At 39.0% G+C, this 26,167-nt stretch overlaps 1 protein-coding gene across 1 annotated transcript in view; it reads left to right on the top strand.

Moving 5' to 3' along the window:
• oca2 (oculocutaneous albinism II) overlaps positions 1-26,167 on the top strand; it is a 66,940-nt gene that overhangs the window by 14,853 nt on the left and 25,920 nt on the right. The window contains exons 10-18 of the mRNA XM_022201946.2: positions 3,709-3,780; positions 4,790-4,855; positions 6,118-6,174; positions 8,243-8,367; positions 8,654-8,792; positions 15,597-15,729; positions 19,666-19,813; positions 20,495-20,552; positions 20,714-20,822. Coding sequence (XP_022057638.2) covers positions 3,709-3,780; positions 4,790-4,855; positions 6,118-6,174; positions 8,243-8,367; positions 8,654-8,792; positions 15,597-15,729; positions 19,666-19,813; positions 20,495-20,552; positions 20,714-20,822 — 907 coding nt within the window. The remainder of the gene's footprint in view (positions 1-3,708; positions 3,781-4,789; positions 4,856-6,117; positions 6,175-8,242; positions 8,368-8,653; positions 8,793-15,596; positions 15,730-19,665; positions 19,814-20,494; positions 20,553-20,713; positions 20,823-26,167) is intronic.

Below are 26,167 nucleotides of genomic sequence, written 5' to 3'. Positions count from 1 at the left end.
GAGAGACTTCTTTAATAATGCACAAATATACACTCATAATTCATGTTGCATCAGATTGATCAGTTTTTGCCTTATTACTGTTCCCATCAGCAACCAAGTTAGAATTTGTACTGGAAAAGTGATATATCCGACTGGGCGCTTATTTCAAACTGCCATTTTCACAGAAAACATTTCACAGTAAGAAAAGCACAGGTGCGAATTATGAAATTGATTGTGGCTGAATTCCATTTAGCTGCTTCAGCTTCAGGCTCCTGGTGTTGGCTCACTGCAGCTCTGTTATGGCCGACTGAACGCAGCAGAGCCATCGTTAACGTTATTACCAAACACCTGTGCTTTCCGACACTGCCAACTCAAAGCGTCGGCTGTGGAAGAGCATCATGAGCGTAGCATAAAAGCTCGCCACGCTAAAAGGAAGTCCACTCGCAGGTTTTTATTTTGCCTGATAGAACTTCTAATTCTGGCAGTGGACCTGTGCAGACTGCTCAACTCACAGCTTCCGTTATTCTTCTGGTAACTTTATTGAATCCTGGATGTGTTGCACCTTTACTAAGCTTCTCCCTCCTTCGTTAACATTGCAGTTTACAGTTACAGTATCGTATTAAAGCTGGGGTGAGCAGTATTTTTCTAGTGCCATTGAGCATAAGTTCCATACTAACTTTTCAGCATATTGTAATTTCAGTGGTTTGAAGAGAAACTGGACTTCTGCTCTTCCTCTTCGCTCTGTTTTCTTGATGTTGAAAATGTAACCTGCGACTGTCGGACTAAATTAGGTGAGATGGTGTGAAGAGCAACTAAGTCTGCTGTGACAACAAGGTGTGGTGGCTGAATGGGTTGAACAGAGGCTTTTACTGGGAAAAGTGATATTTGAATGCTGCATGAAGCTGAAATCAGATGTTGACTCTGAGTTTGATTATTTTTGCGCGTTGAAGCAGTGATATTCTGGTGAGAGAGGCCGATAATGGAGAGACCCACAGAGAGAGAGACGAGGGCTGCAAGCTGTTTTGGTCTGTTTGCTTTTTGGCATTTTCTAGAGCACGGACACGAAAGTTTTCCCCTATTAAGTTGTTCGAGAACATGTGCAACTGAGACTGATTCAGCTGACTTCCCCTTGACTCTTGATTCTTGTATGTTTTTGTTCAGCCTTGCTTCACCAGCCAATTCTGCAGAACATAATGGTGTGGGTTGTTTGTATTTCTCCAAAATCAATCGCAGTCCACATGGGCGAAGCTAAGAGATGCTGCTTTGGTGTTCCTCTCAAAATAGTAATAGGTGGAAATTTGCACATAGTAAGGCGAGCACTGTCTTTAAAATGTATAATTTACCGACTGCACAATCTAAATTCTGAACAAAACTTGAAATTTTCAGTGTTTTAGGTTGCTGTTGTTGTAGTGAAGTGGACCTCGAAAAATAAAAACAAAGCACAATAATGAGAAAACAAGCCGACGATGAAGTCGCCTGAAAGTATTGGTCAGTGGAAAACGAACACTCCGATGAGTCAGTTGAATTTTTACTGGACTGTGAGATGCTCAGTCTGAATTGGACAGCAGGAAATATGTTCAAGCGCCCCCACAGAAACGCATAAATGCAATCTTAATGTTATGGTCGCATTCACATGGCCGGAAATCATACATGAATCAGATGTAGGAGCACATACACAAGTGGTCCACATGTGAGATGAAAAAGATCTGATTTAGTTTATTTGTCCTCATGTTAAAAAGGAAAAAAAAAACAGATCTGGGTCATGTAGATGAAGGCAGGACTGCTGTGTATGGAACAGTGGAGGTCTGCCTGATGAGAGCAGAGTCTAATCAGCCAGATTCCACATTGTGCTAGCAATAACGAGGAGATATATCATTATTTAAAATGTGCACATCATCATTTAATCCAGTTTTTCAGTAGTCAAATTTTCAAGTAAAATAAATTAATGCACTTCATGTTTACAAAGCAACATCATTAAATTATTTTTTTAAAAAAGCCAGGATTTCAAATAGTGACATGTTGCTAACATTATTTTCTAACTGATATGCAACAATTAATATATTATTAATTAGATGATGTATTTAATGATTATCTGTTTCCCACATATTAATCATCATTACTTGAGGTGTCACATGCCAGTGTTGTACTTTTTTTCTGTCATTTCCTTTCACTTCCACTCAGCTTTTGGCTTTAATTAGACAGACTAATTTCCCAGAGCATGACAAGGTGTAAACTCGCAGAGCTCTGCCTTCAGGGTGTTGCTCTGACATAATGTCAGCAGCACATTTGCACTCAGCTCACACTCTCATATGTGATCTGTGTTACTGACAGATGGGCTTACAAAGGCTGTAATTGAAAGTGTGAGAGTTTGCCTGTAAAGTAGAAGAATGTACAGCGTTCGGCTATTCAGACATCAATAAGACGTAGTCTCACTTCAGTTCAGTCAGGTCTCCATTTGTCTCACTTCTCTGACACTTATGTTTTGTTCTCCATTAAACTTCACTCTCTTAAGAACCTGACATGTGCCTCTTAATGAATGATCACATCTGCTTTCTGTCACATTCAGGATGTTGTGATATTCTGAATATCACAAGTTCAAACAAGAGGATCAGTCACTGGTGGTAATTGGACACCAGGTTTTCTTATTTTTAATGGGAACTGAAAGTGGTCTGAAGTAAAGACTCAGTTGTCAGTTTTGACAACGACTGAGGCAGAGAAATTAAATGGTTTTGCTCTTCTTTATATGAATGAACAGATGCATTCTGACAAATATAATTTTCTGAGAGTCCATAGAGCGTCTTAGCTCTTATTCATTTTATGAGACGATACCGAATTTAATGTGGAACAGTTCATCAAGGTCACTGATTGTTGTGACAGTGGCATTATTGTTTGTTTTTTTTACTGACTAAAAATGAACAAACAGTGAATCTTTATTTCATCAGTAAAGCTGCCTTACATACATGGAACAATGTATTAAATTGAATTAATTAGCCTTCCATCTCCAATCCTAGTGATTGTAAAATAAGAATATATTTTTCAAACATAGTGTTTAGTAAATACACAAACAAAGTGCAGGTCAAAATCGGGTCACAGACAGACAGACTCACACATGAAAACAAGAAACAATGTACATTAGAGACTGCAATTGTTGTGAAATTGAAACTGCGATAAGGTGCCAGAAATGCAGGTGTTTACAGAAATGCGAACGAGATATTTAATTCCATGCCTGATCCACTGTAAGGCAAGGAGGTCGCCCCTTGGTTGCACTATTCTTCACCCAACTATGGACATCATTGCAAGGAAACAAAAAACACAGACACTTTAGAAACATTAACAGAAACGTGTAGCAACGGAGCTACATAGAATCGCTGTCACAACAAACAGCGCACTGGTACGACTAGAAGCTTTATCCTTCTGTTCAATATTTCTGACAATCCAGTGACAGACGATACATAATTTTGTGGAAAGTACAATGGTATCCACAAGGTACTTTTGTGGCTGCCGTCTTCAAGTTTCATGCTGTACAGAAAAGTGAACATTTAACAGTAGTTTGTTTACAATGTGCATATTTAAAAACAAGGATTGTTGGTGTTGATAATAAGTGTACTTTTACTTTATGTGTGTGAAGGAAGACTTTGTAAACTGTACTTAGAGTTATTAAAGGATTATTTTCTTCAATCAGAAGCTCTAAGTTACGTGTTTGTTTTGTGTTTTTTTTTTTCATTTCAGATTGTGCACCGCACTTTGGCTGCCATGCTGGGATCTTTAGCAGCTCTAGCTGCTCTGGCTGTCATTGGTGATGTAAGTTTTTCTTTTCTGTGTTAGTGAGCCTGGAATTAAAAAACAGAATGATGGCAAGAATTGCTTTGCTTAACAAAACTATATTTTTTTCAAAATGCAAATTGGCAACTCAGCAGCACCTTTCAGGAAACAAAAAAGTTGCTGTTGGTTGAAGTGGAATAAGTTTTCAGATAGTTAAAGTACTTAACTGGTTTTTATCATTTAAAATTACTACAGGTAAAAGTCCTGCATGAAAAATCCTGCTTAAGTAGAAGTTCATACATATTAGCAGCAAAATGTTGTTGATTTCAGATAAATCTGAAGGCTTATCACATGATTAAATAAATAGGAAAGAAGAAATGACTAAATTCTGATTCACAAATCTGTTTTCAGTTTTTGATTTTCATCCTTTTTAATCCATTCATGATTTTTGTGTAAACTGACAAAAATTGTAAATCAGACAAATTAAACTGTGCAGGAGCCTGAAACTTTGTGCGTTACGTTTTTGACAGTGTGCAGCGAATTATCAGGTTGATTCTTAATTTGTTTTTTTACATTTTTACTTATAGAAAAAAACTGTAAAACTGTTGCATGTGGAAATAATTGTAACTTTTAGAATTATGAATTATACATAGGAAAAAAGGCCTAATTATTGTACAAACATTATAGCTCTGATTACACACAGACATGTAGACAGTGGACACTGGAATTAATGTTGTTTGTCCCTTGTGTTCCTAAACTTTGAAATATTTTCTTATGCAGTGAAAGTAAAGGTGGAATAATAATATAAATTATGGGTTCCAGTTTGAAGTTGCTCGGATTAATGACTCATAGAAATTTGAACAATCGTGAGTGTCACTGATTCCTCGTCTGCATTTTCTGTTATAGCAACTTAAAATGTCAGCAGTGCATGATCTCCGCTATTAATCAATGTGATGCTAAGTTATGAACTTTTTCCTTTTTGCTATTTTCCTAATAGTTGTTAATAAATACCTCTCACATCTAATCGTTGTTTCTGTCTGTCCCACAGCGACCCAGTCTGGTTACTGTGGTGGAGTGGATTGACTACGAGACTCTCGCTCTTCTGTTCGGCATGGTGAGTAACGCAACAAAGAAAACTCATCAGTGACATTCGTTAAAGCTTTTACAACTCTACTACACTCCTGTGTCCTTTCTCAGTCTGGTTACTGTGGTGGAGTCATTCTGAATTTAAATGCTGAAAAATGCACAATGTCTTCAAAAACATGTGCCATAACCAGCACCTGGTTGGCAGTGCAGCAAAATGAAACCTAGAAATCAGAATGTTACATGTAATTTAGCACAGTTTACAATGCCAAACATGAGCTACCTTTTACTAACTATGAAGCCCAGAAAAATCTTCATGAAAAAGGTTTTAACATAGAAAACATTTATGTTCACCTTTATTCCTGTTTACAGTCACTTACATAATGTGTTAAGTATATATGGAAGCAGACAAAAAAGGATAACATTTGTAATTAAAATTCAGTGCCAGAAAGCAAAGTGGAAAGTTTCAAATGAATAAAAAAGTGGGGAAAAAAATGGTCTCACCAGTGCAACTAATGTTAAATGTTTGTCTGGAGCCCTGCTTTGGAACATATCACTAAATATGAAAAAAAAAAAAGTTCTGCTAAATCAGTAACACCTAAATGTGACACTGCTGCTGCAGATGGTAGCTGACTTTGGAAAACTTCCACTGATGACAGCTGTGACTGAAATTTTCAGCTCAGTTTCTGAAAATATTCCAAGCACGAACCAATATATTTTAGAAAAATACTGGGTTTATCTATGCATGACAATAGTAACATGGAGCTGTTTTAAATCACTCTGAAGCAGCTCAGAGCTGTTTTCAAGCTTACCTGCAAAAACATCTTTTTTGGGTGTGTTCTGTTTGCTGTCCAAACAATATAATAATGGATGTGATAAACAGACGGCACATTTGCAGAGTTTTTCTTGGCTCAGAGTGGGCCTTTCAGAGATGACTATGGCAGTGAGAATGATGAGTCAGAGTACAGTCAGGGAAATATTACCCTATTAGACAGAAATCCATGCATTTTCCAGGTATTTATGACCATTTAATAAACAAAAATGTCTGTCATGCTTGAAAAAATGAAACCCCAAAGAACAAAATTGGTTAAAAGTAGCATTTTGTCTCTGGCTAAAACCTCTTTTGGGGTGTTCAAAATTCCCCTCTGAATTTAGAAATGCATTCATCACTCCAGTACCAGCTCTTACGTGAACACCGTTGTGTCATCTGTGCCTGTTTTTGAAATATCAGGCTGACGCATCTTGTTACATGATTGTTTTTATTATTTAACAAATGTAACCTGCTTCTCACAGATGGTGCTGGTGGCCATTTTCTCTGAGACTGGCTTCTTTGATTACTGTGCTGTGAAGGTGAGTGAATCAAAACTAAATATTAATTACAATCAGTTCCACTAATATTTAATATTAATGTTGAAAATAACAGAATCTGTTCAATCATATGAGAAAGAACTTGAACATGAAGTTTACATTTCGGCATTTATTGTTTTGTGTTGCTTGTTTGCCCACACGGTGTGACAGATGTGTGAAATTATCTGCCCACTAGTGAGTTGTCTCAAGTATGCAGAGCTTTGAGCTATTTCTGAAATTAGCACTGATACTTGACACTCTGTAGTTTTGATTTTGACTTATGTGACACAAGCAAGCTTTAGGAAGATATTTTTATTTTCAGATTTATAAGTTTTGATGTCTGTGTTTACACCCTGACCCAAAAACCTGGCACTATAACAGGCTGACAAGACTGACATTTGTTTTGTTTGGTGGCAAAGTTCAGAAAACTGGGCTATCAAGTAAGCTGAATTCGTATGCTTCTTATTTCAAGAACAAGAATGTGTTCTATTATTAACTGTAGCAGCATTTGGGATAAACTTTCAGACGTCATCTTTAACCCTTTGAACCACAAATTCCCTCGACAGTTTTGAGAGACACTTCTTTTTAAAATCGCTGAAATTACATTATTTATGATATCCAGAAACTTTAAAAACAGAAATAGTTACTGGATTTTTCACTTTCCGAGAGTCCTGGATCAAATCATGTGTGACATGTAATTCTGTTGAGACAAACAACTAAATCTAAGCTTAAAATTGCCGTATTTCATTCAAATCATTTTTTTTTTACATTTTATTCAACTGTCAAAAAGCACAACTGAGAAGCCGTTGCTGGCTCAGCTGCAACCGGCAGATTCTGGGACTATGCAGCTGAATTACAGACTGGGTTTTTACAGAACAGAGAGGAGACGTGTATGGAAACAATTGGAGCATTTGAGAGCAAAATAAAACATGCTTGAGCAATAAAATAAATGTGGCATGGTTCAAAACGACATACAGAGGAACAAGCTGTCAGCAAGTGGAAGATGCATTCAGCATGGTGAAATGGTCTCTTGAGCTGAAACGCAGAGTAATGTCTAGTTTGTAGAGGTTTTAAAATGTAAACAACAAAATATAAATCAATTGTAGAGCCACTATTTTCCCAGTGTTGGTGAGCACACAGAAAAATATGCATTTGGATGATTTTTTCCCCCCGTTTTGAAAACAATATAATCAAACAAATGTATATTTTTATGATATTGTTATATTTTTGAGTTCTCTGTACTTCTAGTAATAGTTGTGCTGTTTCCATAGAGGTGACTGAAATTGTGACGGGAGCAAAAAACTGCCCAGAAACTGTCTGGTTTTAATAGAATTAGTGACGTTTAGCACTGTAAAGTAACTTTTCTGGTGCTACACTTCCACATCTGCATCTGTCCTACAATTTGATAGTAGAACACACATTCTCAAATTAGTCCGTGAGATAAGACCTTCATTATCGCTGTATAAAGAAGGTCAAGGTTTCTGTTCATCAGAAAACAGCTTTGGGGTGCTCAGCTTTAATCCTGAACGTTCGTTGTAGACGATGGAGGAGGATGATGACTTTGTCCTTCAGGCGCCGTCAGACCTGGAAAACAGGGGGATCATGCAGACTCATGAATTTTAAGTGCGAGTTGAAGGAGGGCAGACACTCCAAAATCAAATACCCGCTCAGAGAGGAGCTTCTCGCACATTGTACTATTTCATACGAAAGGTGTCCATCCCGAGTCGCTCTCATGAGGGTAGGACTGCTATGTATATAGTGATAAAATCTTGTCGCTTCAGAAGATGTTGTCATGTTTGGAAATGAAAATCTGCGTGCGATTCCTTATTATGTGGCCGTTTTGTACCATCACTCGTTTTTCATTCAAGCCTGCATTTTTACCATTTTACTATGACATCCTTTAAGCTTTAAAAGCCCAAAGTCAGAATTTGTCCTCAACGTTTCCATTCAATTAGTACTCGAACTCATTTTTTTTGGATTTTATATCATTTCTGTGAATGAAGACATCCTCGGAATGGTTTCCTAATTGCCTGTAACCTTTTCTCCCCATTATATTTTCTTCACTCTGCAGGCTTACCAGTTATCCAGAGGAAGAGTGTGGCCCATGATTATCATCCTCTGTCTCATCGCTGCCATTTTATCGGCTTTTCTGGACAATGTGACCACTATGATGCTTTTCACACCCGTCACCATAAGGTACAGACTATTGTTAGTGCCGGTATTTTCTGCCCTGGATGTACATCCATACACTGAACTATTATTAAGTTCTCAAATTTGGTTTTGTTGCCAGAAGGCCAGAATATATTTGATGTTTGACTTTACACCCAGCAGATGAAACAGAGCTTTAATGTGTGAATATTCTGCACAGCGACCGATGCTTTTTGTCTTCCCATGTCCTTTCTATATTCCTGTATTTATTTCTCCGACCAATTGCAATCTAATCGGTGCTAAAGGGCTTTTCTGTCTCTATCTGATTTTGCAGGTTGTGTGAGGTGCTTAATCTAGACCCCAGACATGTCCTGATTGCAGAAGTAATCTTCACCAACATCGGAGGGGCCGCCACAGCTGTCGGAGATCCACCCAATGTGATTATAGTATCAAATCAGGACCTGCGCAGAGAAGTAGGCACTTTCACAGCCCTCAGCTTTAACACACACTAATATACTGTCAAAGCTCAGCTCTGTGTAATCTGACACGTGAACCAAACACCTAGCAGAGCAAACATGTGACTTCCGTGTAACCGGGTGAAGAGGAGATGACTGTTTCAGCTGTACAGATGGTGCAGTACTCACAGGTGACTGACAAATTAAGGAACATGACTGAACATGGATTCAGTCTAATCACGGCTGTTACCTCAAGCTCTTTATTTAGCTTTGCTGTTTTTGATAATGGCGGCAGTATTTGTTAGATTCACGAACTTAATTACTGTTGAATGTTGTTTTCAAGTGTTGAAACGGTTGCTCAGAACATTGCCTTGAAGAGAAGATGAACTTTCAGGACTTTTCCTCATGAGTTATTGTGTTTGTATTCATTAGTTTTACACTTGGATCCTGTGAATGTATTTTTAAAGTAAAGTAACTAACTCACAAAGCAACCGCCTTTGACTGGAAGCGCTACATGCTGCTTGTTTAGATGAACAGCTTTGGTATTGGCATCTTACTCACTCTATAAAATGTAAACCTAACAGTTTTGAAAACCTTATGGTGTTTATTTGATAATAATGAAAGGAGCATCACTGAGATGGCAGCAATAAATATGTACTGAGAATTCAGCTCAACTCAACCAGCAGCACTTTAAACCTCCATTAAGTAATATTTTGATATTATCATTAAATGACTCCGTACAGCTTCAAAGTGACTCTGTTGCTGCCAATCCAGGTGAGATTTAACACGAGACATTTGAACCTTTAACAGCTTCTGCTTGCCCTTAGATCATTATTTAGATTTGTTAGTTTGTAGTTTTAATAATCCGACAAGTGGCAATAAAGAGGATCTTGAGGTCCATGCTGGTATGTGTTCCTATTTTGGGGTTTATGTTACTCACAAAAGCAAGATAAGTCGAGAGAATATCAAGGTTGTTGCTGGTTAAATCCCATAGTATCCTATTTGAGTTTTTCCCTTTCCTTTAGTGTCACAAAAACTTCTGAAACTGCAGCTATAAAAATAAAAACCAGACCTGATTTGAGTTTGGCCACCTTCCCAGTTGAAGAACTCTCCTTGTACAGCAACAGATCACTCTTTGCACTTCTGCAACATTTGTAATTCTTTATGGAAGTCCATGTCGAGCACCATCTGCCAGGCGCATTAAATCTTCTCCACTGTGTCAAACCGACGAGTCTGGAATTTTAATTTTATTTTGAGGAAGAGGAAGAAATCACAGGAAGCTGAATGTAGTAAAAAATCTGTACTTATTCACTGCACACCCTCGTGCCATCGCGCTACAGTTGAGGTTATTTGTGCCGAATGTTCTCTCTCTGACACATCAGACTTCCAGTACAACTCTGCTATGACTTGATTTATCACTTGCATAACCTCAGGTCGAATGTTGCAGAAAACAATCCCTTTTCTGCACATAATTTGAAGACTCCGGCCCTTTCAGTAGCAGTATGGCTGTTTTTTTCTGAGAGTGGTAGCTGCAGACTCACCCTTCATCACCAATGATGATCCTCCACATCAAGGTTGGATCATAAGAGCTGCTGACTGACAGAAAATGTGATGTTTGCTCTCTGCCTTAAGTTGCGGTCTGTGGGGAAGTCACAAATGTCTCGCGGTCTCCTGACTCGTAACGGTTGCTTCTTGCACATGTTGTGTACTCTGTGTACACACTACGGATAGTCCCAGAACTTTTTGATTGCGCCACATATGTAGCTTTTTTGTGGATGTAAAAAGTCTTAAGCCCACACCAAAGTGAGTTATTCTCTGCTACAGAAAATGCAACACACTGCTCCATACTTGCCTGAAGCACCTCACTTAAACTCAGCACTTTTCTTGTTAGTTATTTACGTCCATGTCACACATTTATAGGACAGCTAAGCTAATCTCTTGTGGACAGGCCCTCAAGCAAAGAGTAAGAAGCTGCTTTGATGTCCACCATTATTTACTAGCTGGAAGCATTTCTGCTAGCACTACATCACAATACTTATTACTTAGTACCTATTGTCAGCTCACAGACTATAGAAAATTATTGTCTTTTTAAACATTATTGCATATTGGCATTTTCAAGTAGACCTCAAAAATACAATTTTAAACCTATTATCTGCATATTATTGGCTCTTTACCATGCCAGCACATAAACCAAACAGTTCTTCCTGAACAGTCCATCTCTTGTATATTTTGCCAATCTGAACTCTAAGTGGCCTCTGGAAGGATATTAGGTATAGTAGTTGAAATCTCTTCAAGTACAAAAATAAACAGCCTTTAGAATGAGCAGTTTTATTTCAGGACTTTTGTGGTTATTTCAGTCATGACATTTAACTTGTTATTTTTTAATGTAATAATTGTCTATTTATGAGGTTATTCCCTTTCTACACAACGGTTTAAAGTGCAGTAATGTGTCAGTGGTTATCTGACTCGCATATGGGAAATAATAATTCTGCATTTTATTCATAGATCACTTTTGCTTATAGTGCCTCTTTAACAAATTCAATCTAAGATCCTACAGAAATAAAAATGTAGGCAATTTCTGTATCCCTGAGACAGTTTGCTTGCTCTGGAATCTTTTTATTCAAACGACTCCTGCAGACCAGGACATTCACAAACTAATGTACATTTACAGTGCTTAGGCATTTACAGTGTGCACATACACATCTGCCTTAACCTTGTGAGTGAGCACCGAGTAAATTTATTCATCTGTGTTTGCTCGGTTGTACATCTGCGATCTTTGTTCTGCACAATCTCTAGGTGTATTTATCTAGTCATGAATGGTGACCTGTATTTACGTTAATGTGCTGGTGATGAATGGACGCGTAGTGACAGTGAAGCTAATTTATGTTTTTGCTGCAGCCATCATTAGTCACGGGAATTAAATGTCAAAGCAGCAGGAAAAGACACTGCTATTTAAAAGTAACTGTCCAGTTTCACTGATTGTTCGTAAGATCTGACTTTAAATGTTCACCTCCCTTGTTATATTTAACAAAATGTGCCGTTAGGTTTATGAAAAATTCCTAAAATCGTCTCCAATCTTCTGTCCTCCCTCAGATTTAATCATTTCTAATACCTGTGTTGAGTAACACCGTCAGAGTGCTTCACCTTCCTGTGACACTCAGCAGCAGCAGCTTATTTTATTGAGCCTCTATTCTTCTACAAGAGCCCTGCTGTGGCACGCTGGAGACGCTGTCTTTGGGATTAGTCTCTGATTAAACTTGTGAAGGAGACAGTGTCACTCCTGATGCAATAATGTTTGAAATCGTGTAACTGTAAGCCCAGCTCTTTTCCAGTGGTCGCTGATGTTCACAGTTGGTTCAGGCCATTCTCACTGTGATAGAACAGCCAATAATCACATTTATTTACACTTACATGCAGCCCTGTCAGTCCCAATGCAGTTAAGCTGCATTCTCAATTATATTTTGAGGTAAAGATATTCTGTCTCGTGCTGTGTGTATGACATATCACAGTTACGTTTCTAATGAAGAGATGTTTGCCATTTATTGTGCGTTGTGGCTGCACATAAGATAGAGAAATGCTATGAAGCCATATCTGATTTTTTGAAATTCCAGTGACCACAGTGAAGGAGTACAGGAGTGTCACACTGCTAAAATGTCAAAGGGTTTTGTAGGAAGACAGAAGTGACCTTTGAGCTGATATTGCAAGACACCAAGAAGAATACAGCAGTCACCACCAAGACCATCCTATGAATCTGAACAGTTCTGATTCCAACGTCTCACAACAGACACAGATACTGAATCAAGCTCTGCATGGCTGGAGACCAAGAATGACTCCATTTTTCCAAGACAGGTCCACAGAAGCTCATCTAGCCATTGAAAATGACTTATCTGGGTAAAGAAGGAAGTTGTTGGTCATTAGTTTTGTAGTTGAATGTGTCGAACATTGAGGAGTTGAGGGCATGGCTTTCATATAGTGAAAGAAGACAAGAATGCTATCATCACAGTCAAGCTTGGTAGTGGGAATGTAATGCTTTTTGGGTGTTTTTCAGCTGATGAGTCAGGCAACCATGTCAAAGTAAAGGGCTTCTTGAGAAAGGAGGACAACATTAGATGGTGTGCAGAAAAACAAGACAGTGGTCTGAAACATGCAACCAAAGTGGTTGAGAAATGGTTATTGGAAAACAGTGCAAAGTTTAGGGAACAGCTCAAACAATCCAGACCTGAATCCTACTAATAATCATCTGCAAAGGGCACAAAATCCAGTTTGATTGCTGTGGTAAAGGATAAAGGCTACGATTAATATGACTAATTACTAATAAATGGAAATAGTGTTGTAAATTAATAATAGTAATGGATTACATTTATATAGCGCTTTTCTAGGCACTCAAAGCGCTTCACAATGGACCCATTATTCATTCACTCACACATTCTCACTCTGGTGGTGGTAAGCTACATTTGTCGCCACAGCTGCCCTGGGGCAGACTGACGGAAGCGTGGCTGCCAATCCCCGCCTACGGCCCCTCCGACCACCACCAACATTCACACGCATTCATACACTGGGAGGCAAGGCAGGTAAAGTGTCTTGCCCAAGGACACAACAGCACATGACTAGGTCAGAGTGGGAATCAAACCACCGACCCTTCAATCATTGGACAACCCACTCTACCACCTGATCCACAGCCGTCCCACAAATTAAAATATTGTCATAGAAATAGTCAAAGAAATCATTATCATTAACATCTTCAGCATGCGTTTTATCATGAATAATGCATAATACTTATATAGCGCTTTTCAAGACACTTAAAGACGCTTTAAAAAGTAGGCAAGAACACACAAAAAAAATATATAGTGGTGAAAGAAGAAATACATGTCTTTTATATCCAGAAGAAAGCTACTTGTCAAATAGCAATTCCAAAAAAAACAAAATTTGGCACGAGTATGAGAAATTTTGGGCATAGCTATATGTCAGACTCTTGTCTTTCAAGAATAAAACACATTTCTTTCAAATCAGAATGCACTTGAGTTGTGTTGTAATGTAGTTTTTGTGAGACTGACTTGTGAAATACATCACACCAACATGCGTTTTATGATATATTTGTTGGCCTAATTGTGATTTGTCATCAGAATGAAAATCACCTCATAATACACTCCTCCATTATTCATCATCATGATATTTTGGAGACCCGCTTAGAGACGAGTTGTTCTTACAAACTGTGACAAAAAGTGATGATTTTACTGAGTTAATCAGAGCAGTCTGAAAAGGGCAATAACTTGTAGGCTCTTCTCATAACCTTCACTCTTTGTATGCTCAGAGGGGCAGGATGTTACATCTCGAGAAGACATGACATTTTCCCAACTGCTTGATGTGGCATCTGTTTGGTGCGCGTGACATTTTAGCTTTTGCAGCTGCAGCAGTATGTGGTCTCCTCTGGTGTACAGTAGCTGCTGCCACACCAGGCGCCCACGGCCCGCGGTCCAGTTTGTTTTGGCTGCATTTCCCAGGTGACAGAAGCGCCGGGACACGGCAGCGCCGCGCTCGTTCAGTCATGTCTGGCCTCTGATAAGCACAGCTTGTGCGTGCATGCATCGTTTGCTCGCCTGTTTGTTTGTTTGCATGCTTGCTTGTTTGTGTCGAGGGGGATTTTTGGGGGAGAAACCCAGAGATAGAGAGAATGGCACATCTGTGAAGCGCGCGCTCAGGTGTTTCTGCCCCTCATCGGAGTGTCCTTGTCTTTGATTTGTTATGGAGCAAACTAGCATGGTGCATACAAAATTTACACCACATGTAGTATAGTTTTACTGATTTTGGCAGAGAATAATTTTTCTCTGCCAAATGGATCCTCTCCAATCGGAGTCGATGACATTGGTCCTGAAATATGGACACACCGGGGTCACAGCTGATGGCTGCAAACAGAGATACATTTCCATTACACACTTAGATCTTTTCGCTGTCAGTTTTGTTCTCATGTGTCTTCTGGAACACAAATAGAGGATATTATAAACTCTGTTCTCAGCCCACAAGATCATTGCAGACTAAGAGAGCATGTCTCCATGGAGGCCTGAATAAAGGAGTAGACAGAGTTGTGCTTGATAAGAAGCATCGTGACTAAAATAACTGGGTGACACAAAGGGAAGCAAATCTGTTGCTGAATAGCCAATACATCATGTCGAGTCGTGTCCCCTGCCTTTGCCCGAGTCAGCTGGGATAGGCTCCAGCACCCCCCGCGACCCTAGTGAGGATAAAGCAGTGTATAGAGGATGGATGGATGTTTCGCTGTATCACCTCCTCTCTTCATCTGTTCTTGTTTTATTTTGCAACAGGGGATCCTGTAGAGGTCACTATTAACCAGTTTTCCTATAGGGGCTGCTTTTTCTCATGCATCAAATATGAGGTCCATGCCACACTAGACCTTTGTGAATTTGAAAAAAAAAAACTTGAGGATACAAAAATCAACACCTCTTTGTGTGCAAAAATCAAATTCATTGTTGTTTCTCCAGGTGGTCTTTAAATTTGTACTCTGTCTTTAATGCCTTTTAATGGCGCCAGAATGCCTCTATTCTTCACCCAATATACAGAACAGTGATTACTGAAATTACTTGCGGTTAAATGCACCACCAGAGTTGTTCTGCGGAGCTGCTTTTTTCCCCACTAGATACTAATTCAGAAGACCACATTACTTATCCCACTTTGTGTCACTGCTGTACAGGTCATTGCTCCACGCAGTTTTCTCATCAAAACTGATGTCAGTTTGTCACATCTGAATGAAATTCACAGCAGACTGTGTTTGTCTAACATGTTTTTTTTTAATTATGTGCCTTACAGGGGATTGATTTTGCCAGTTTCACAGGTTACATGTTCCTCGGAATATGCCTCGTCCTTTTCACCTCATTTCCTTTCCTGCGGATGCTCTACTGGAACAAAAAACTTTACAACAAAGAGTCTATTGAAATAGTTGGTGAGTTGGTGACACACAAATGCAATGTATGTATATTTTTAAAATATTGATGAAAATGGTCAGTTTTGTAGGAAATATTGTGTCTTTCCCCCTAATCCTTTTCTACATGAGCATGTTTTTTTCTTCTTTTTGTTGATATGGTGCTTTGTGGGTGAGATTATGGTTTTGTTCTGTGACTGAGATATAAATCAAAGGAGCACTGGATGTGACACAATCTGAAATGTATTACGATGGTTTTTCATTATGTTACGAAGAGTATTATCACATTAAGGACACCTGTGCAAGCACACTGCCAATACAATAAAGCAAGACACCTTCTTAGGTGAAGTACTGACCTAATAGAAACTTAATTAACCTCTTCTGAACCTCAAAAACATGTTATTTAAAATGAAATCTCCAAAATGACATCATTTAATCAAGCCAGAAACTGTAAAGGCAGAAAAACTCCTAAGATTTTCAGCTTTCCAAAATAATCATGGGGAAGGATGAACCAAATCTAGTCAATCATCAAAATCATTTTTTTTCCACATCATACAAAAATTTTCTAATAATCAACAGATGGCACAAAATTATGAAAGAAAAACGTTCTGTGCAACCAAGAAGCTGTGACCAACAGTCACATGACAAAAATTCAGAGATTTTAGGCTGAACTCGGATGAACTGCAGGCCGTGTTTACACCAGACAGGTAGGAGACAAGTATTAGAAATAATAGAATATCTACAGTGTGTAGAGTTACCTTTATTCCAGTATTAGTACAGCCTATGGACACTTCCAGTTTTAGTTTATGCTAGTTTTACTTTTTAAAATAACAATTTATGGCATTATACACACGTGGACAAAATTGTTGGTACCCCTCAGTTAAAGAAGGAAAAACCCACAATTCTCACTGAAATCACTTGAAACTCACAAAAGTAACAATAAATAAAAATGTATTGAAAATTAAATAATCAAAAACAGCCATTACTTTTGAATTGTTGATTAACATAATTATTTAAAAAAACAAACTAATGAAACAGGCCTGGACAAAAATGATGGTACCTCTATAAAAGATTGAAAACTATTTGACCAGAGTGACATGATTAACTCAGGTGTGTCATTTAATTGACATCACAGGTGTTTCCAAACTCATAATCAGTCAGTCTGCCTATTTAAAGGGAGACAAGTAGTCACCCTGCTGTTTGGTGAAAAGGTGTGTACCACACTGAACATGGACAACAGAAAGCGAAGGAGAGAATTGTCCCAGGACATCCGAAAAAAAATGATAGACAAACATCTTAAAGGTAAAGGCTATAAGACCATCTCTAAACAGCTTGAAGTTCCTGTGACAACAGTGGCTCATATTATTCAGAAGTTCAAGACCCACGGGACAGTAGCCAACCTCCCTGGACGTGGCCGCAAGAGGAAAATTGATGACAAATTGAAGAGATGGATCGTTGGAATTGTATCCAAAGAGCCCAGAGCAACCTCCAAAGAAATTAAAGGTGAACTCCAAGGCCAAGGTACATCAGTGTCAGATCGCACCATTCGTCGTCGTTTGAGCCAAAGTGGACTTCATGGGAGACGACCAAGGAGGACACCACTGCTGAAAAAAACTCATAAAAAAGCGAGACTGGAATTTGCAAAAATGCATGTTGACAAGCCACAAAGCTTCTGGGAGAATGTCCTTTGGACAGATGAGACCAAACTGGAGCTTTAGTGTCAGAAAGCTTGGTCTCAGTCGCAGGTCATGGGTCTTCCAACAGGACAACGATCCAAAACACACAGCCAAAAACACCCAAGAATGGCTGAGAGAAAAGCGTTGGACTATTCTAAAGTGGCCTTCTATGAGCCCAGATCTGAATCCCATTGAACATATGTGGAAGGAGCTGAAACATGCCATTTGGAGAAGACACCCATCAAACCTGAGACAACTGGAGCTGTTTGCTCATGAGGAGTGGGCCAAAATACCTGTTGACAGCTGCAGAACGCTCATTGACAAATACAGAAATCGTTTAATTGCAGTGATTGCCTCAAAAGGTTGTGCAACAAAATATTAAGTTATGGGTACCATCATTTTTGTCCAGCCCTATTTCATTAGTTTGCTTTTTTAAATAATTATGTTAATCAACAATTCAAAAGTGATGGCTGATTTTGATTATTTAATTTTCAATAAATTTTTATTTATTGTTACTTTTGTGAGTTTCAAGTGATTTCAGTGAGAATTGTGGGTTTTTCCTTCTTTAACTGAGGGGTACCAACAATTTTGTCCACGTGTGTACTGTATTACTTTGTCATCCTGCGCAAAATACATTTGTAAGTTGTCTTTGCTTGCTGTAGTTGTGCTGTTTCCATAGACGTCTAGGACTTTATATTGCAGTGAAAAATGAGTCCACACTGAGTGAAAATGCCCAAAAACTGAGCGTTAATTAAGGGTCAGCAGATGTACAAACATGTTGTGTCAGTTTGAATTTGGTGCATCAAGCTTGTGGCGCACAACAGCAGATTTCTGGCGAGCTTTTTGCTGCTAATCTGCCTCTGGTGCTTTCTCTGTGTAACCAACGGGTAATTTCCACAATGGATTACTGCTACTCGTGTGCATGATGTAATAAATAACTAGGATTTACAGTCCCCCTTAGGATTCAGATTTTTAAAAATCACAACTAAATTACTCAAGACACTCGGCTAAGTCCAGCATCATGAACAGGGGTGGAAATCCTTTTGCTTCTTTCCCTGGCTCGCCTCCGTCGAGACTCTGGTGACTCACCCAGTGTCCCAGACACCACATGGCTCATCTCAGAAAACCCCTTTTCTCTGATGTTCAACTGTTGGCTCTGACTAGTTGGCAGTGAAACAACTGATTCAGTCATCCAGAGAGCGGCCTGAGAGAAACACAGGACTCCCTTCTTTTGGAATTGTGCTGCTGTACAAACTATTCAGTTACTCCGATAGCTCACATGTCCTTTATGCATCTCTTTAATTGTCCACCAACAGAAAATAAGAATATTTGGCCCTCCCTGAAGACTTGGTATCTTGTCCAGAGGTAGAGGAGGATCATTTAATAGAATAAAAGCCACAGGGTGTGTTTGGTTTGGAAGATGACTGCATCCTCCATCCTCAAATCTATTCTGTGCTCCTGTACATCTTTGCATACGAGACCCCGGGGATGTAGATAATGGGCGAAACAATAAAACTTTGTGTGAAATTGGTAGCAATTCCTCTGGAAGCACAGCCACCACCTTTCAGTGTTTACCCACAATACTACAGTGCCTCCCCTCTGAGAGAACCTTAGCAGGGGATCATTAAAACAGAGACCACCGCACTCCCCAGTGCTCCCATTTAGGAAGTGAGGAAGACTGAATGGAGCTGTGTTGTCACAGTGAGCCTTGGGGAGATTCACAGAAGCCAGTGCTGATGACTGTGGTGACCGTTCAATGCAGACCCAATAGCCCATCTGTAAGTCCCACCCTGTGGAGTTTCTGCTTCTCCCGCCAACCTGGTTTACTCAGGAGAGCATGTGGCTACATCAGCTCAAACCTCCTGCCGTGGCTGGTAATTGTGCGGATTTGCTTACAGGAAAGTTTTTTTTTGTTTTGTTTTATTCGTGTCCTTGTTAGATCCTGTTAAGGTCACCTAGCAACCTTTCTGAAAAAAGGATGACACCTCCTGACATCTACATGAGGGTCCAGCTCCCCTCAGGCTGCATCTCTGTTTCAGCTTTAGCTGCTCTGAAGCTGGTCAATGTGCCCACCACGGGGCTGCATTATTCCCCTGATGGAGGCTCACACAGCACAATGACTGAAAACATCACAATAAAATCTCAGCTGCAGAAGACATTACCGTGTAAATCCCCCACGATAAACATGCTGCTGCTCAACTTCAGCGCTCTAAAGACTGTGTGTTTGACGTGCACTAAACAGGTGTCTTTCCCCCCCGCTCCGTTTGTCCTCTTGCTCCAGAACTGAAGCATGAGATCCTGGTTTGGAGGCAAACGGCTCAACGCATTAACCCTGCCAGCCGAGAGGAGACAGCTGTGAAATGCCTCCTGATGCAAAAAGTCCTTAACCTGGAAAGTCTGCTGCGCAAGATGATGAAAACCTTCCAAAGGTTAAAAGAAAAGCACTGATAACCGAAAATGTAGCTGTCATTCTTATGATTGCTTTTAGACACAAGAACAGTTCTAAAAAGCAAGTCATATTTACAGCCTCATTACATACTATGCAGATACTATTAGTGCCTTCTGTTTAATGAGATGAAGAATTCTGCATTTAATTGTTTATTACTTCTGAAATTAGACAAAATATATTCTTTTGTTTAAAACCCAACATCACTAAGAAACTTGTTCTCATTCTGAAGGCGTCAAATATTGATTTTCTGTTAAATCCATTAAGTTCAGTTGTATCAATTTTCTATATAATTGATGTATGCATGCTAGGAAAACGTGCTTTGTGTCTAAATTCACATCACTTCTTCTCTGTCAATAACCTCTCAAAGTATGTTGCTGCAAGGTGTATTTAGTTTCATTTGTACATAAAAACACATTTTTTGTTCTGTTTTTGCTACACCTGCTTTCTGGACCAGCATAGCAATTATCCTGTCCCTAAACATAAATTAGAAACTGTGGGAAATGTAAAAAAATACTCAGCAAATACCTAGAAACAGCACAACTTTAAGTATAAACAGGTCAGAGAGGCATGTTTTCTGTGATTTAACTGATATTTTCTTCTGTTTATTAACTCTTAGAGACATGAAATTAATGTGAAATGTAAATGTTGTTCTGTCCAACAGACAAATATCTCAGGAGGACAAGAACTGGGAGCAAAATATTCAAGAATTGCAAAAGAAGGTACTTCACCTCCTCACCCACTGTGACCGTGGTGCATTGATGTTATCTAAGTAATGAAGTTGGCCTGGACTTTTAAAGTTCATTGAAGACAAACACTGTCAGTTGCGTGATAAAATCGCCCTTTTCCTCATTCAGAAAGAATATTATTTTCTCCTCCACAGCACAGAATAACTGACAAGGTTCTCTTGGTGAAGTGTGCGTCTGTCCTTGGCGTGGTCATCTTCATGTTCTTCCTCAACTCCTTTGTTCCCAGCATTCACCTCGAGCTCGGTAAGTGCGGCTCCTTGTTTTTGTGTTTTTCCACTGTTTTCACGGGCCAAGCTGTGTTGCTGTGGGCAATTTTAAAAAATGGGCTTACTAGCAGATGCCACTAACAGACTCCGTGGATACTGAGCTACATTTAGACCCATCATAATACATCTATTCATGTGGTGCAATTTGAAACCTGCATTGATGAGCAATGTTCCCGTCAAACTACATCTAGTTCTTTCATGCAACACTTGTTTTTAAATGTAAAAATAGGTAGCAGTAATTCAGAGCTACAAACACACTAAATACCACAATTTCCACGAACAACCACTCAAAAGCTTGAACTTAATAAACAACCTAAGAGCTGTGTGAAATCACCGTACTGTAAATGTATCAGACTGTGCAACCCAGTTTCTCACAAAGGCCTTAATAGTGGTACCCAGAAAAGATGAGTAAATTTACGTGCAGATGAGTTCCATCATCTTCAAGCATCCCTAATCTTTTTTTTTTAAATAACAACTGAACAAATAGCACACACCAATAAGTCACAACATTAAAACCACCAGCTTAGTACTGTGTAAGTCCCTCTCATGCTATAAAAACAGCTCTGACCTGACAAAACATCTGGGGGTTTTGTGTGGCGGGCCCTTTGGCTTCTGTGTGTTGTGGATGGGACTTCCAGAGACCAAGCTTGCCTCCAGATGAGGATCTGGGAAGTTTGAAGAACCTCTTGGTTTCATTCCTCAAGCAGTTTTTGCAGTGTGGCTGAGTGCATTGTCCTGCTGGGGCAAGTGTTTTTTTTGGTCTGTAACGATGTTTAGATGAGTGGTGTATGTCAAAGTAACATCCAGATGAATACCTGAGGGCTGTACTACCAAGCAAGTGTAAGACAGCCAGACTTTTTTTATATTTGACAACAACTTAAAGCTCAGACTGAGATGACGCGTATCACAACGATGGTTATCAGTTTAGTTTGTTTATTCAGACTGTCTACTTCAAATTCTGAATGTATTTACACGAAAGGAAGCGTTTAATGCAACACATGACTCGTCTGTGCAAAATGAAACGATCGTGTACAGTTGCTGCAGTCCACAATGACAAGGAATATGAAGATGTATGGTGGTAAGAAACGCTTCTACTGCAAATGATGCAAGACAGAATGCTAGTCGAAAACTAATGTATTTATTTTACTGATCAGTGCAGCTGCTCATTTCTGACAGCTGCACATTAAAACGGTTAAACTTTAAACTTCCTCTACTTAAACATGATATTGCATTTTAATGCATTGAGATCTCACACTGTCCCATTAGGAAGGGTGTCACTTTATTATTTGGTCAAATCTAAATGAAATTGATGTTACTGAGTATTCTCGATAATAAATACAAGTAGAATAGTACATCTTCTAACCTGTGTTCTAGTAGCTGCACTACCAGCAGTGTAAATGAGCCAAATATAAAAACATATTTAGACGATTTCTGAATAAAGGTCGGGTTCCCATGGCAACGCGATGCACACAGTGTGCGATACTGTAACTCCACGGTGTCATTCAGTGGTTTTAGTAACATATTTCTCAACATGTTTGCAGAAAAAAACATATTCTTTCAGCTGAGAATCTGTATAGCTCTTAAATAATCATCAGGAAATGTTTTGTGAAAAGGAAGGCGCTTCTTCCAGTCAATTTAAATCCGAAACTCTGCGTCAGATACTATAGTGATCTAGCTGGTAAAAAGAGAGCCACCCTCAATCTCAACACACCTTCTAACCCACTAATCTGGCTTCGGAGTACAGCTCTCTGGACTCAAAGTTCCCCAGCAGAACATTGCATTGCAGCAAGATGGTCATCTGTCTGTGGTTTTAATGTTGTGACTGGTTGGTGCAATCTGAACATATCACCTGACTACTCCAACTTTTGCTTTATTGAACTTCATTGATTTTCTATGTAAAGAGCAGAACAATTGTAACCCACTAATGCAATAAAACAATAAAGGCACTACTCTCCTTTTGTTGACATCGTCCCCTTTTACTCATATTTCTATATAAACTTACTGAAAGGTGTTCATTGATCTTTGTTCTATCTGTTGGATGTCTATATAGAGCCTGTATCCTCCTGGCGTGTTTGTTATGAATCTGTGTCTGTAGAGAAAAGGCCAGCTAACTGTAGAATGCCAGAGCTACACTTAAATATTGATTATAAGCTTGTTCCACCATGAGCTGATATTATCTTGTTTGTCTTCCTTGTATAAATCCTCTTGACTCCTGGCTTAATAAGTTAAGGGAAAAAAAATACTCAGTTCCAGATTAGAGATGTAAACAATTCATAATCCCGTTTCAATATGGAGACTGGCTGATAAGATTTGCAGCATTTGTTGTTTTTGCCTTCATTTAGAATTATCACAGTTTGTTTCCATGCTGGCTGAGAGTAATATTTAGGAAATATAACCATATAGTGGTGATGTACTTCTCTTTGGTTTAGTCTGCTGATAGCCATTCCAGTTCTTTTTTTTGTGTTTCTCCTATGGAAGGCAGGTCTCTGGATGTGAAGTAGTTCTGATGTAATCTTCATCATCAATCCTTAGTCGTCAGTACAAGTTCATAAAGTAGTCTTTGAAGAGTTTGTTCAGTTTTTTCGTATTCATGACCTCATTTGTTACTTTAAAATAAGAGTTTTGTAGCTTTTGGGTCTGATTCATAAAGGGGTTTTTGTGAATCTGTTCCTTTTCAGTCAGTATGGTATATTTATGTTTCCGTTCTTCCATCTGCTTTGTCGGCCCTTTTTCTTATCTTTAGGTTGTTTTTCTTGCACTCTCTGTGTTTTCACTGACTTGTCTTTTTGGCTTTACATTTTATTTACGTATGCTCTTCTTGAGATTCCATCTCCTTTCATTGGTGCATTAACTGTTTCCCAAACAACAGTTGGACCTTGACCATGTTATTTTATACAGTCACTAATTTCTATCTTGATGTCATTAACAATAGTTTTGTAATTTAAATTGCTGTCATTCATTCTGCGTTGTACTTTAGTTTCATTCACACGTATAGTTAGGTAGATTATAGGCTTCTAATGTGAATCCCTGACTCTGTGGCTCCTGCTGTGCTTCTTGTATAGGGCTCTATATTGACATCTCAGTGGATCTACATTCTTGTGTTTGAAATTGAAATCCTTTTCTTTTGGGGTTTTCTTCATCTCATTGTATTCTCTGTGTTTTTAACGGTCAATCACGATTGAAGTGGAGAGTTGCGTTACCCAGTTTGATTTTGCGCTTTTTCTAAGCTTCTCTCAAGACCATCTCCTTGGTACTGAATTTTCGACATGTATAGTAGCTCTTGATGGGTCTTCAGGTTGATGTTCGTGAGGAAGCGGGTGATGTCCCTGCTTTAATCTCAGATCTAAGTCCCAACAATCATGACAAGTTACAGAAAGAGTCGCCCAGTGAACTGTGGTATTCAGTTTCCCTGCTTCACCTTCTTTGCAACTCCAAGGATATGTGTATTGTTTGTCTTGGATTATGACTCTAATTCTGTCAGTTGTCTGTACGGATCTTTGCTGTCGTTTCATCTATGAAGAGAAACAGAATACAGCTTCAGTTGTCTCCACTACCCATTCCTCCATCTGCTTCTCCAACACTGTCAGACAAACTCTGCAGACTTATCAACTGCCATAATTTTTTTGATCTGAGCAATGAATTTTGTATCTAAAATAGTAATTATGCTTCTCTAGATTAGATGCTAGTTGATTTATCTTGATTGTGTTTAAGTCTTTCCAACGTTCCTATTGGTATTGCTCAAGTCACGTCAAGTGTTATTCACTAAGGCTGTTTCAGCTTGACTTTTGGGCATCTTTTCTTTCCACTCTTCTATCATTTATTTCATTTAAAGCTAGTGTGGGACTTTACACATAAATGAGCATCTGTTAGAGTCAAACCATTACCAAACAAATTCACAAAATGCTGATTTATCCTTGTGCACAAGGTAAATCTGTGTATTTTGCAGTACACAAAAGTTTTAAACCTGTTTTCTGTGATGACATTCCCACACTGTTGCACAGATACCAATGCGTTTTTGCGTAAGTGATTGGTTTGCTACATTTAATCCCCACAGCGGGCTAAATGTTGGGTTATTAGGTGGGAAAATTACTCTTTGACTTTTGTACCAAGATTTATAAAACAACTATTTGTCCTTCACCAAACAACAAGCTGGCAAAACTATGCACTAGCTGGTTAACGTAGTGGAAGATTTAGCAACTAAAGAGACAGATATTTCCCTCAGAGGGTGGTGGAGACCAAACATAGAGCTACAAATGGTGAATAATGGAAGTTGCTCCATTTCTGGCGGATGTCTAAATAAAGGGAAAGGCACATTAGTTTGCATAAAGTTTGACATAAGAACTTAAATGGTGCTATAACACTTATGCTGCACTTATAGCTTGTTTCTGCTGCCCCTAGTGGCAAGCCAAGCACGTATTAGCGTTTTAAAGAGGCTAATATTTTTATTTTTACTGGTGTTGAGGGAATATTACATGTATAATCAGCAGAATAGACCATGACTGCTGCTATCATTCTGTGAAATATTTTAAAAGCACAGGTGCAGACACCAACTGGGACTTTATAATCATTTTAGTTTTATGGATCAATGTCACTGGTCCATCAGGATCCAATAACAAATCATTAATAACAAGTTTCATGGAGGTTGTTGTGGTGAATAGAGCTGTAGCCACATGTTGCATGAGATTATCACTGTCAGGTTATAAAGTCTGCTGTACATGTGTGTCAATATAACTAGATGTGGCTGCTCATGTGATGCAACCATGACTTCCTGTTCTCCATGCTGCTTATGTATCAGCATGTGGTCCAGGCTGGGGCTTATATCTTGTCTAACACTTCTGTGATGTGTCTCATATGAGCCAAGTAGATGACCTTCACAGCATCTCATTAGTGCAAACACTATCCCTAAATGAAGATGGCTGTCTTCATATACACACTGTCACCGCCGCCCCTCGCTGCTGAGGCCGTTTGGTTCCCAAACATGCTGAGTTAATTACAGGCGCTGCTTAGGTTACCTCTCCGTGACATTTATTAAATGGGAATGACCCCACAGCGACGTGTTTTCTGTCCCTGTGGAGGATAGGCGTCTGACCAAACACAGCTCTCATTAATGCATGCAGGTCAGCAAGTGCAGTCTATTCATTCACACGTGTTTTAAAAAGTGAGCCACATTAAAATTTCATTAACACTACACGGTATGATTTAATTTCAGTCTGATTATTGCCTGGTAATTTGATCACACTAATGTGTCTGTGGTATTTGAAGTTACAACTGTGGTTAAGAGGAAATCTTGTTGATCCTTAAGCAGAAATCAGAAGACTGATA

Source organism: Acanthochromis polyacanthus, chromosome 4 (genome assembly GCF_021347895.1).
Source record: "Acanthochromis polyacanthus isolate Apoly-LR-REF ecotype Palm Island chromosome 4, KAUST_Apoly_ChrSc, whole genome shotgun sequence".
In the NCBI taxonomy this organism is placed as follows: domain Eukaryota; kingdom Metazoa; phylum Chordata; class Actinopteri; family Pomacentridae; genus Acanthochromis; species Acanthochromis polyacanthus.
The sequence above is the reverse complement of the archived record's forward strand: the minus strand, read 5'-3'. Positions and strand labels throughout refer to the sequence as shown.